The sequence below is a fragment of the Mustelus asterias genome, chromosome 10 (assembly GCF_964213995.1).
Source record: "Mustelus asterias chromosome 10, sMusAst1.hap1.1, whole genome shotgun sequence".
Classification (NCBI taxonomy): Eukaryota; Metazoa; Chordata; class Chondrichthyes; order Carcharhiniformes; family Triakidae; genus Mustelus; species Mustelus asterias.
The window spans coordinates 85512895-85526233 of NC_135810.1; the positions used below are offsets into that span (position 1 = coordinate 85512895).

The 13339-nt window shown below is 39.9% G+C and overlaps 1 protein-coding gene across 1 annotated transcript in view; it reads left to right on the top strand.

Annotated features, from left to right (window-relative positions):
- Positions 1–13339, top strand: part of ift88 (intraflagellar transport 88 homolog) — a 72861-nt gene that overhangs the window by 10926 nt on the left and 48596 nt on the right. Inside the window, exons 2-9 of the mRNA XM_078222116.1 lie at positions 105–197; positions 722–784; positions 1429–1485; positions 3754–3807; positions 7007–7076; positions 9384–9453; positions 11327–11417; positions 12421–12525. Of these exons, the coding sequence (XP_078078242.1) occupies positions 114–197; positions 722–784; positions 1429–1485; positions 3754–3807; positions 7007–7076; positions 9384–9453; positions 11327–11417; positions 12421–12525 (594 nt within the window). The 5' untranslated portion in view covers positions 105–113. The remainder of the gene's footprint in view (positions 1–104; positions 198–721; positions 785–1428; positions 1486–3753; positions 3808–7006; positions 7077–9383; positions 9454–11326; positions 11418–12420; positions 12526–13339) is intronic.

Below are 13339 nucleotides of genomic sequence, written 5' to 3' on the forward strand. Positions count from 1 at the left end.
GATGGACATTCCTATCAATTTCAATAAAAGACTTAGTTTGCAGGAGCAAAGTCCAGTGTTGTACAATTGTAAAATTTAACCTTAAAGTTATGTTGTTTGCATAGGGTGCAATAATGGATCATGTGCATCTGGCAGCGCTAGATGAAGAGGATCTGTACTCGGGATATAATGACTACAACCCAACTTATGATACAGAGGTATGGGTACTTGAGTATGGGTGTTTGAAATAGTTATTTTGTCAACACAAATTTATCTAGCATTGATATTAGATTTGTTGTAGGTAAAATGTCTGACACTAGGATGAAGTACATTTTCTATAATGCTGCTCCATCCTGTAAAATCAGTTCAAAGGCAATGTAAATATTGTCAAAATCTCGCTTAATATTTTTTAACATTTTAAGATCACAAAGAAAGTATTTATTTTGTATTCGTAATTCCCCTTTTAATTAATATTAGATAAGCATTGATTATAAATATTTGGGTGACAAGCCAAAGGATGTTTAAATATAACAAATCTTCTGTCATCCTTTCCTGTAATTACTGTAATAATCAGTAATCTAGCAGATTCCTATGATAATTAGTATTTAGAATTTTTACCTAAAAAAACACCTGCTTAAAAAATACAGAAAAACACAAACATTGAATGCACAATTAAGAGTTGTGTAAGAACGAACCTGGTATGACTGCTACATGTTTATAAATTATATGTTGTTGTATGTAGGAACTAGAGAATGATGTGGCCTTTCAACAAGCTTTGAGAACTAGCCATGGAAGAAGACCACCAGTAAGTATATTTGTATTTCGATAAAGTTAATCAAGTTCTTAGACAAAATACAAACTTCTACCTTGGATTCTCTGGCTCGGCTTAACTATGTCCAAGAAGACAACAACTTTCTAAGTTTCTGCTTGCAAAACATTGTATGAACTTACATTATGGCTGCATGCCTATTTCTCTACCTTTCAATATTCTGGTGTCATACTTCAGCATCTCCTCACTTGAAATGGCTGAGTTCAGGCACTCAGTAATGCAGTTTATTGTTTGTTCTAAACTGCGTTCCACTACTTTGTGATACCAATGTGATACAGCATACTACACCAGTATGTCACCATGAGTTCATTCAGTGTTTTGTTTGAACGATATATTTATTGGTAAATAAGCCATTTAAAATAAAGTCATGCTACATCTCTTTATAAAGGGGTCTAAGTGTCACCAGTATTAACAATTTATACAGATAGATAATATGCAAATGCAAGTGTTTATTTCTGTTATTTTGTTGAATCAGCTCAGTACTTGACATGTATCCATTACTTCGACGTGGTCGGTGCTAATCAACATTGGTAATGTAAAACATGTGAAACATCTTTGAAGCCTAAAGTTACATGACAAATACATAAAATACAAAATGTATTTGAACAATTATTTTGTAGATGACTGCGAAAATACCAAGTACTGCAGCAGGTGTACGTCCCTTTGGGAATATGGGGGTATGTATAATACATTAAGCAATATTGTGGAATAGTTTGCACTCACTGAAAATGATTTTGATCAATGTTCCACCTGCTATTGTTTCAAAATTACCGTGAGTTATATACATTGTGTAAAGTCCACTTTACCTACAAAGTGTGCTACATATTTACAAAGACTTCCTTAAACTTCATTATCTCTTTTTTATGTAACCACCCTCTCACGTTGTCCTACATGATGCACTATGTCTCACTTAAGACTGTCTGTGAGTAACTTACTGCCAAGTGTTTACTTATGCTACTGTAACAGCTGTTCAACGTTATGCAAAGGTGGGTTGAAGTGACTTGTCCACCAACTTTTATTCTCTCTTGGCCTGTATTGGACAACTTGCCATGAAGGTAAAGCTGAATTGGGCTTCACTGTGAGTAATCACTAATGTGCACCTGAATCTGAATCATTAGTGATACATCAAGTTGCCTCCAGTAGACATACTCATCTTATTATTTTCACCATGTAGCAAGCTATTCCCTGTTCTTCAACGGAAATTTTTTACTCATAATTACAAAGAAACAATGTTACATTCCCTAGTGATGCTTCTTGCCTTAATGCATACATAAACTTTGCACACGGTTTTTTTACACACAGACAATTGGGCTTATATGTTTCCGTTTTATGTTTGATGCCAGTAAAATATAGGTGAGCATTTGTATGTATGCATGCAGCCAAAAGAAGTTTCTTGTCTTTGCCACATCTTTTTATGTAAATAGTTTTGTGTTTACTCCTACCAATTATTCATTATGAATTTGCTGGCAGAATGATAAAAATGTGCATTATATATGAAACAAAACTCCTGTACCATCTAACTTGCCATAAACATATTGTTTGGGTGAGTGGATGATTTCCCATGGTAAGTAAATTGGATTCAGCGTTCTATCTTAACTGTCTCTGCTGTCTTTGTGTGCTGTTTCTCTGTCTCTCCTCCCTGGTCTTTTATTTCTCTATTTTCTGCTTCTCTCCCTTGAACTGCAATTGCCTCTAATAAATCCTTGGGAAGACTGAAAACATTATTTTAAGCCCACGTCATATACTCTGTTCCATCATCACAGGTTCCATCACCCTTCCTAGTCACTATCTGAGGCTGAATCAGACAGTTCAAATCTTATTTGATCCTGAACTGAACTTTTGACTCCAGTATTCTCCATCAATAAGATCACTCACTTCCAACTTGTTAATATCTCCCAACTCCGTCCTTGCCTCAGTTTATCTGTTGCTGAAGCCCTCATCTGAATATTTCTTTTCCCCAGATTAGAGTATTTCAATTTTTTCCTGGCTGGTCTGCCATCTTACCACCCTCCCTCCATAAGCTTGAATTCATCAAAACTCTTCTGCTAGAAACCTTACCTGCTCCAGTGTCATTCGCCAATTACCTTTTGATATATATTGACTCCCAAGCCACTGACTACTCGATTCTATAATTCTTATGTCCAATTCTCATTGCCTCTATTGGTACAGTATCTCAGCATAAGCAAGAATTTGGAATTTACCCTATAGAGCACACCTGCGAATCATATTTCTGCCCTTTATTTCAGTGTAGAACAATAATAAAACTGCAAATTCTTTATCTTATTATCAAATTTCACTAATTATAGAAATCCCTATTTTGTATTCAGACTGCCAACTGGCTGATTAGTGTCCTCTGCTTTTGTTAAATGGAAATATAGTCAAATATGATAATTATTTATTTATAATTCAACTATTCTGATACACACCCAAAGATTTTAGCCCCAAATTTCTGGGGATCAGTTCCGCCAGTGCAAGCACTCCAACCTAGTCTATGTTGGAGGCGGCTATGTCCACATTCCTGGGGATTGAGTCATTTACATAGGCAAGACCAGCAGCCAACAAATGTACAGATGAAGCAGCATTGTCTATCCTAATGCTTGTAAGGCAAAGCAGCCCGAGATTTTCCATCTCGGAAAATACACCCTCATAGAGAAACACTGCTCCATTTCTTTTTATGTACCAAGATGACATTGTTTTGAGTCTCTCCTTCACATGGTGCAGAGATCAGGCTGTCAAAGCTTCCCTTCCTGCCCTTTACAATAGAATATATTTTTCCTATTTTGTACTCAGCATTTCTAAGATAACTTTAGTAAAAAGGAAATTAAGCCTGGTATTGAAGTGCCATCAACTATGAATGTTGCATCAACATTGTCTTCATATTTTACTGTCTTTCATTATATGTTAATCTATTAAGTGTATTCTAACAAATTTTTTTCAAAATGTAGGCAAGGGTGCCTTTAAATTCTTCAATGGGAAGGCCGGCCACTGGAGCTATCCAGGTAAGATAGTAATCAACCTTTTAATTAACCACTGGATGCAGCTTTTCTGGATAATCAATAATCATTCATATAATCTAAAGTAAATTACTCCGGATGCTGGAATCTGAAACAAAAATCTGAAATAAAGCAATAATTGTTCATGCTGGTTAACTTTAATTTTATTTTACAATATAATTTTATTACTCCACTATTACCATCAAGCCAGGGGATCAACACTGGTTCAAGGAGGAGTTTAGAAGGCCAGGAACCACACCAGGTATACATGATAATGTGCTGCCATCCTGGTGAACACAGGATAACATGCAAGCTAAGGAGCAACATGCTGTAGGCTGAGGCGAGCAATCCTACAATAAATGGATCAGATCAAGGCTTTGCAGTCCTCCCTATCCAGGTGTGAATGATGGTGGACACTTAACTAATGGGAGGAGAAGGCTCAATGAGCTCCCTATCCTCAAAGTTTGCTAAGCATCTGAATGCAAAAAACAAAGCATTTTGTATGTACAGTCATCCTCAGCCAGAAGTGCTGAGTGGATGATCCATCTCAGTCTCAGCCTCATCATAAAGCACCACCAATTGGTGCTGTGAATTAAAGTACATGGTTCAATTAAATTGTGTGGGACTGTACCTAATGTTACTTGATATGCTTACAGTCCTTTACAGAGAAGACATTTAAAATGCATTGTATTTTAAGATTGCTTATTAATCTTTGTGTATAGAGGGAAAGATTCCATTATTTTGCATAACAGTGATATAAAGCGATGTGTCTCAATTATCTTTACTGCTTGCTCTGTTCTCCAATTTCCGGAGTAGAAGCCTCTCTTCATGACTGTGACCTGATGCTGTTGATGATGATATTTGGACTATAGCGGCACAGAAAGATGCCTTTGAAGATGGTGGTGTAGTGGTAATGTCACAGGGCTAGCAATCCAGAGGCCCAGGCTAATGTTCTGGGGATGTGTGTCCAAATCCCACCATTGAAACAGCAGGATTTAAAATTCAATTAATAAATCTGGAATTAAAAGCTAGCCACAGTAATTGTGACCATGAAACTAATAAAGATTGTTGTAAAAACTCATCTGGCTCCCTAATGTCCTTTAGGAAGGGAAATCTACCAACCATGCCTGGCCTACATGTGACTCCAAACCCACAGCAAAGTGGTTTGGTTTACTCTTAACTGAAATGGCCCAGCAAGCTGGTTCAAGGGCAGTTAGGGATGGGCAACAAATGTTGGCCTTGCCAGTGATGTCCATATTCCATGTAAGAAAAATGAAGGAGGCCTTTGGACCATAGTGTCTGTGCTGGCTTTTTGAAAGAATCATAGAATCCCTACAGTGCAGAAGGAGGCCATTTGGCCCATCGGGTCTGCACTGACCACAATCCCACCCAGACCCTATTCTCCTAACCCCTCCTATTTACCCTGCTAATCCCCCTGACACTAAGGGGCAATTTTGCATGGCCAATCCACCTAACCTGCACATCTTTGGACTGTGGGAGGAAACCGGAGCACCCAGAGGAAATCCACGCAGACACGGGGAGAATGTGCAAACTCCACACAGACAGTGACCCGAGTCCAGAATTGAACCCAGTCCCTGGAGCTGTGAGGCAGCAGTGCTAACCACATTGCCGCCCATTATCCCAATGAAAGAATTATCCCAATTTGTACAGTCCCACTTCTTTGCCTTTTCCCCCAAAACCTTTCCACTCCAATGATTTACCCATTGTGATAGAGTCTATTAATGGTTCCTATTCTATTTAAGGAGCATCTTAAAGGGGGAAAAGAATTCCAGAGTTTAGGACTTTGACAGGTGAAGGTACAGTTGCCAATGGAGGGCAAAGGAAATCTGAGCTATAGAGGAATGCAAAGTCCTCGGAGGGTTGTAGGATTGAGGAGTAATTAGTCAATAAAAGCAGAAGCCTCTTTGGACAGTCTGTTTCTCCCTGCACATTTTACACCCTACCTTCCCTGAAGATCACTTCCTACTTCTCCACCTCTTTCTCTCCTTTCCCTGCTGAGATACTCTCCCCATCACTAAGGAGTCTTGAGAATCCCTTTAAGATCTCTTACTTGGGCTTGAAGCCATACCTGGACATAACAGCAACAATTTTATTGAATATTGAGTAATGATTATAATAGGACAATTATAATATATATAGAGTAAAGAGAAAGGGGAAAAAAAACTATATATATCAAAAGAAGAGAAGACAAATTTTCGTTTAAGCACAAACAATCCCAATTTGGTCTGTTCCATGACAGCTCCCCAAAATTGGGACATATGTTGCCATCTCTTTGACATGTACATCACCAAGCAGCTGAGTGATCTCAATGTATGTGTGCTGTGGTCAGTCACTCCTTTTCTGGTCCTTCCTCCCATTTAGCAGTGGATGACTGCTATTATGGCTGCAGTACTGGAATCCTGAAGCAATGTCTGTTTTATGCCGAATTTCTGGCTCCATTCCAGCCTCAAAGCCTGTTACAGTCTTTCCCAAAACAAATCTCAGCTTTTATCAGTTTTTCTCACAGGAACTACAAGGCTAAGCAGACTTTCTAATATTACGTAGCTCCTGAAGGTGTCTTCTCGTCTCCCAGCAATTAAACTTCGAATGCTTCAGGTGATCACACCAGATAAAATTACTCAGCAACCCAGTCCATAGTCCTAGGGTCACAATGCAATAGGACAGTACCTCTGATCACAACAAACAAAAAACTTACTTTAGTATTCTAGCTTAAGAAGAACAAAAACTTCTAGGAAAACAGGTCACTTTCATTAATGAATCAAAGCCCAATCATAGCTGGGTTAGGGTCAGTGTCTACCAAGTGAGAAAATACTTTAAATATTCAGAATCAAAGCAGAACAAAAATAAAATACAAAACTACAAAATTGGTGGCCTCAGGCCTACACCACCTCATCCTCTCTCTGCCCTTCTCTTCCTTATCCTCACGTATCCAATTTTTCCTTCCTCTTTCTCCCCCAATCCCAATTATTCCCTCCAACCCGAAGGTGACTATTTGAGTACAAGGCCATAGGACAGCACCAGTTTTCTAAATTTTCACTTCATGGTTTCTTCTTCATATTTGCCATGTTATTCATGTCTACACGCTTTAAGAGTGTTTTGTTTTCATTTCTATATGACCAAATGCTTTGACATCATCTGCTTTGAAAGTGAATAATGACTAGATTGTTTACATTTTGTCTTTAAGGATGGAATCGCTGTTGCTAGACCTATGACAGCAGTGCGTGCAGCTGGCTATTCTTCTGCAGCTTACAGAGGTTTGTTTAGTTTGAAATATTTCATTAGGTAATTATGGATCAGGAGGCCATTCAACTCATCCATGCAAAAAAAACTTAAGTCATCTCATTGCAGTATACATTTGGTTTTTCGATGATTCCAGCTAGTGGAGTTGGTAACATTCTTGCCTCAGCCTACCTGCCTTGGGCGCATGTGCCTGCAAAGGCATGATCTTCATTGCCGGGGGCCAATTGGGGAAAGAGGTCGTAGCCAGTCATGGGGGCTGCTGAGTGCAGAGGCGGGCTGTTTAAAAGGCCCACCTCAGTGCTTTGGAACTTCATCCCCATTAAAATAAAAACAGAAAGGTCCTCCAGCTGTCACCCTTTCACTCCACCCCCTGCACACATACACACACACAATCCCCTCGTCCCACCCAATAGTCCTCATGGCCCAGTGCCAACCTATGGCACTTTCATGTCAATTTACCCATTAGTGCCTGCAGTTTCTGTTGTTGACACTTCAGTATTTCTGCAAAAAGAGGCATCTTGTTAAAGCTTGCAGAGCTGTTACTCATCTGAACAATGCACAAGAATATCAATGGAAAGGAAACAATAAATTTATATTGAGAAGAGAGTGCTGATTGGTTGATGGAGGCATTGCCATGGAGAATGCACCAGTTGATGGTGACTTACAGTTAAGTGCCAAGCATTGTTTGAAATTTAAACCAGCCAGCTTGACTCTGACCAAGGCATGTGTCAACAAAATGTCTCCTTTTTCAGCAAAACTCAGTTCTGTACTACGAAACAAGTATTTGTTGATACTTTAAAGGGTCTGGACGATTGACACTTTTAGTGGGCTGTAGTGAAAGGAATTATTTTAAACATTTTTAAAAGCATTTTTTTACACATCCTATTGTCACCACAGGGTTTCATACACTGTGAAGTAGATGGGCATGAAAGTGCCATAGCTTGGCATGAGGCCATAGCTTGGCATAGGGGAATGAGGGGGCATGGGGAGGGGTAGGCATAACTTTGCATAGATGATGAGAGGTCATGAGGGGTGGGTGGGAGGCAGAGTTAGATATAGAGCCATTAGGGATAGGGGCATAGGTGGGGGCCATAGTTTGGCAAAGGGGGCATAAGAGCTCATGGGCATTTGGTGGGGGCAATACCTAGGCATGAGGAGGACATTTTGAACTTGCCTTTTAAAGAGCCCCTTATGTATACTATAGATCGTGAGGTGCCATGAACCATGATTCTTTAAAAACCTGACCTGAATGAAAATTGCAAAGGAGTGGAATATGCCTAACTTTGCAACGTAACCAGGTTGGGAGTGCAGGCTGTAGGCTCAAGACATGAACCAGCCCACACTTTTAAAAGTCACTTCCAAAAATTGCACAGCCCAGGAATGGGGGTGGGAATCCTGAAATCAATACTTGCCCGCCATTTTTAAAGGGCTCCTAAGTCTTCCCGACTTGCTGAAAATCCAGGCCCTCATTTTTACTACTTTGTCTGAGAGTCCACTCCATGTATATTGATCGTTGTTAGTGTGAGGAAGAGCAACCTGATGTCTTTCCTAAATGTGCCTTTTGCTAATTTAACTTGTGATCGCCAACACTTTGTTCTGCTCTCTCATTTAAAATCCTTTTCTATATTTACCTTTTTGGTGCTGTTTCCAATCCTGTGCTTGTCCAGGATTAATTTTCAGACCACCTGGTGTTCACTTTCAGAATCCAAATCATTGATAAAAATGAGAAACAATAATGGTCCTAACTCTGTTCCTTGTGTCAACCTAGTCAGTACTCTCCATCTCCGCCAACTTTCCTATAACTCCTTTAACAAATTCATTGCCACAGAAGTCTGTGGAAGCCAGATCATTGAGTGTATTTAAGACAGAGATAGATAGATAGGTTCTTGATTGATAAGAGGATCAAAGGTTATGGAGAAAATGCGGGAGAATGGAGCTGAGAAACTTATTAGCCACGGCACCAGGGGGGCAGTGTAGAGTGGGGATGGAGGGTTGTGATGGAAAGCCACTGGGGGGGCTGTTGCGCAGTGGCGCTCTTACAGCTCAGCAGTTGGCTTCCTGGCATGAATAGACTCTGCCTGCTCCCCCTATTGGTGAGAATCACACTTTGCCTCATTTGTTTTTCCTAAGTGCCGTACGACTGCATCTGGGAGCTTGCCCACAAAATGGGTGTAATTCTCTCCCATTTTCATATTCATTCGGTACTTAGAATTTTTTTGGTACGATCCCCCCCATTAAGTTTACCTAGCATAACTGTTTGAGAGTAAAGGTTCCATTTCATCATCATATTTTATTAAATTTTCATGTTTTGTTTACTTAAGGCTCTGCTTTTGATCCGCTGGGACAATCAAGAGGTCCTGCTCCACCTCTAGAAACAAAAAATGAAGATACGTAAGTTAGAGTACAAAACTATTTTACAACATGTGGATCTTAACTTAGAATAAATAAATATCCCCCTCAATAATAGTTAACCATTCATTATAATACAGCAGATCATTTTTGTAATGCTGAGATAAATTTTCATCGTTACCGCCTGGATAGTAAGCACAGAGATTGCGTGAAGGATCACACATCCATGATAGAATTTGTCTGCTTTTTCTTCCATTCATGAAGGGAAAATCTGACACATTCTTTTACTGCTATGCAGTCTTTCTCACCACATTTCCCCCTCTGCAGTGATGCTTTGTGGCTCAGTGATAAAAGTGACAGGATCAGGTCAACTGACCATTTTAAAGCCCACATACTCTAGCCTCCAGAGACTTGAGCAAATGATCCAGACTGGCACTTCAGTGTAGTCATGATGTGGAGATGCTGGCGTTGGACTGGGGTAAGCACAGTAAGAAGTCTCACAACACCAGGTTAAAGTCCAACAGGTTTATTCAAATAGTACAGTCAAATAGTGCAGTCAAATAAACCTGTTGGACTTTAACCTGGTGTTGTGAGACTTCTTACTGTACTTCAGTGTAGGACAGAGGAAACACTGCACTATCAGAGGTGCCATTTCTTTGGATGAGCCATCAAAGCAATGTCCTGTCTAATCTTTCAGGTGGGCATAAATGATCCTATAGCACCAATCAAAGAAGAACAATGAAGTTCTCCTTGCTGTCCTGGCCAAAATTTATCCCCCAAACCAAAATCACAAAAACAGTTTCTATGTTTATTATCATATTTCTAATTAGTGGGCACAAGTGAGGATTGTGTTGGAATAACACTCTCCACTTGCCTGGATGAGTGCAGCCCCAGCAACATTCAAGAAACTTGACACCATCCAGGACAAAGCGCACCACTTGATTGGCATCCCATCCACAAACATTCATTTCCTTCATCACTGATGCACAGTAGCAACAGTATATACCATCTACAAGATACAGTATATACCATCTACAAGATGCAGTGTATACCATCTACAACTCACCAAGGCTCTTTACACAGCACCTTCCAAACCTATGGCCACTACCATTTAGAAGGACAAGAGCAGTAGACATATGGGAACACCACCAGCTGGAAACTCCCCTCCAAGCCACTGACCATCCTGACTTGGAAATATATCGTCATTCCTTCACTATTGCTGGGTCAAAATCCTGGAACTCCCTCCCTAACAGTTCTGTGGGTGTATCTACACTCACTGCAGTTGTTCAAGAAGTTCACTTAGCACCATCTTCTCAAGAGCACTTTGGGATGGTCAATAAATGCTGGTCTCGACAGTGTCACCCACATCCCATGAATACATTTTTTAAAAGTATCTGGTTGAATTATGCCCTACACAATCAGTGTATTATTGTTTAGGTTAGTCCTTTGTTCTACTGTATACAGAACACATAGTATTATATACAATGTGTGGGTTTATATGGATAATATGCACTGTACTTGACAAATTATGCTATAACTTAAGGTATTAACAGTTATTATTTACTGTTATAAAGTATGTGCATTTTGGGTTCAACTTTATATTTAGAAAAATACCTGATTCTGAAAAATATTATCCTCGACTGGTTTTGCTGCAACCTTTTAATGGTCTTCCATTCATTGTTGCATTTATGTTTCCTTTCCACTTGCAGTTAATTTCATCTAACCAGATAGTCTAGAATATTTTCTGAATAGTTTTTAAAATATACTTTCATTGTAGGACTGGATATTATACCTATTTTTGTCAACCTGGCAAAATGTGTTAAAGCAATATTGCAGAAAATGTTGGTTGTCTGATGTAAATTATTATAGCCCGCACCAAAATTTATCATTATGCTTCGCATACAATCTTTTTCAGGCCAGAAGAAAAAGTTAAGAATTTAGAGAAGAATGTGAATGAGTTGATTGAAGAAAGTTGCATTTCCAACAGATGTGGTGACCTCCAGTTGGTAAGAATCTTACCTGGCAAACATATTCAACAAACATCCAAGATTGGCCAGCAGGAAAAGACAAACAGCTCCTTCAAGACTGCCCTACACCTCATGATGACTGAAAGATCATGACCAGACAAATCCCACTCCCATACCCCCACAACCATGTAATCTCCTGGGAGAGACAAAAACATAGAAAAAACACAACCAGTGAGTGAAAATATACTCTGGCAGATTCCTCTCTGATCCCCACAGGCTACCAAAACCAGTTTAGGAGATGGAACATTCTGTGTATAAAGCTGTAAGTTAAGTTCTGAACATGATATGAAAAGTTTCTGAAGAGAACAATAATTCCAGACATAAAGCGTTGGGATTCATGGGAAGGATTAGGTTTACTTCATGATTATTCAGCTGAATCAGAGGTTATGGATTCAAATTGTACTCTAGATCTCGAACATGTAATCTTGGCCGATACATCAGGTAGAATACTGAGTGTTGCATTATCAGTGCTCCTGACTTTTGAGCCATTAATTTTGAGCCCCAGTGTGAACTTTTAAGGCCCCCGTGGGAGATCTTGGGAGGCTTTGAGGCCCTTCCTTCCTGGCTGGCTTCAACTGTACACACAGGCTCAGGGGTGAGGGCGAGAGAATCAGCCAGAAGGTCAGCAGTAGCTAGGGGAGGCAGCGACTGTCAGATCTGAGTTCACAGAACACAGAGATCTGCACATGTGCAATGGCACCCTCTGCTGTTATCTGCTGGCTTTCAGGCAAGCTGGATCCTGCCCATTCCCCCTGCTGGCGAGAAATGGGTTTGGCCACATTTTTTTGACAGTCAGGTAAGATTTGATTTATAAGGTGCCCAAAAAACGGCACGAGTTTCTCCCATTTTCACACTCGTTTGGCACTTAGAATTTTTTTGTTAAGATTGCCCCCGTTGAGTTTTCAGTAGTTTTCTTTGAGACATATGTGATATTTAGATTAAAACTTTTAAACTATACATAATTCTTTTTGTACTGCCTAAGGCTCTGGAAAAAGCAAAGGAAGCTGGAAGAAAGGAGAGGATACTGGTGAGACAGAGAGAGCAAACAGCATCTTCAGATCACATCAATCTGGACCTTACTTATTCAGTGAGTTGGATATTGAATGACAGCCATCATGCTATGTTTATAAGATGCTTTGTGAGATTAAAATATAACACAAATATTATTCTTAACACTGATTACCAGAATATGGGTAAATATTTATTAGCATTGTTACGTATATGTCACTGAAAATGTTGTGAATTTTGGTGTAGCTTCAGCAATGGTTAATAGGAAATGAATTTATCTGGTTATTTAGAACTGTACTGCTGGAGTTGTAATAATGTACCAAAGCAGACCTATTTTTCAAATTACAGTAAGTCCTCATACATTTTCTTATTCGGCATAATTTTGCGTTAGTGCAACAGATGTAATGGGGCCTGTATGCACACTTAATATGGTGACTCTTGCTTTAGTGTTGTCATGTGCTGGGGCTGATGGAGCGTGCATGATCTGATTGTGTCATTTTGGAATAGCCTCTGTTGCTACCTGAGACTCTCTACCACCTGCCCCCTCCCTCCCCATGTGACCCTCCCACTCACCACATCCACTCTCTCCCACTCACTGCTTTCCTCCCTGACTCTCTCGCTCACCTTGTCCCTGCCCGACTATCCCACTTGTAATTTCCCTGATTGACTCCTCAACTTGCTGCTTCCCTTCTTGAACCACCCAGTTCAGCTCCTCTCCCTTCCTCCCTCTTGCTGCCCTTCTCCTGAATCCTTGCTCACAGTAAGAGTTTGGGAGAAGAAGCAGTGAGTGTGAGAGCCAGGCAGGGAAGTGACAAAAAAGAGAGAGAATCAGTGAGAGAGAGTTGACCTACGAGGGAGTCAGTAAGTGGGAGGTAAGTAGAAAGAATTTAGCA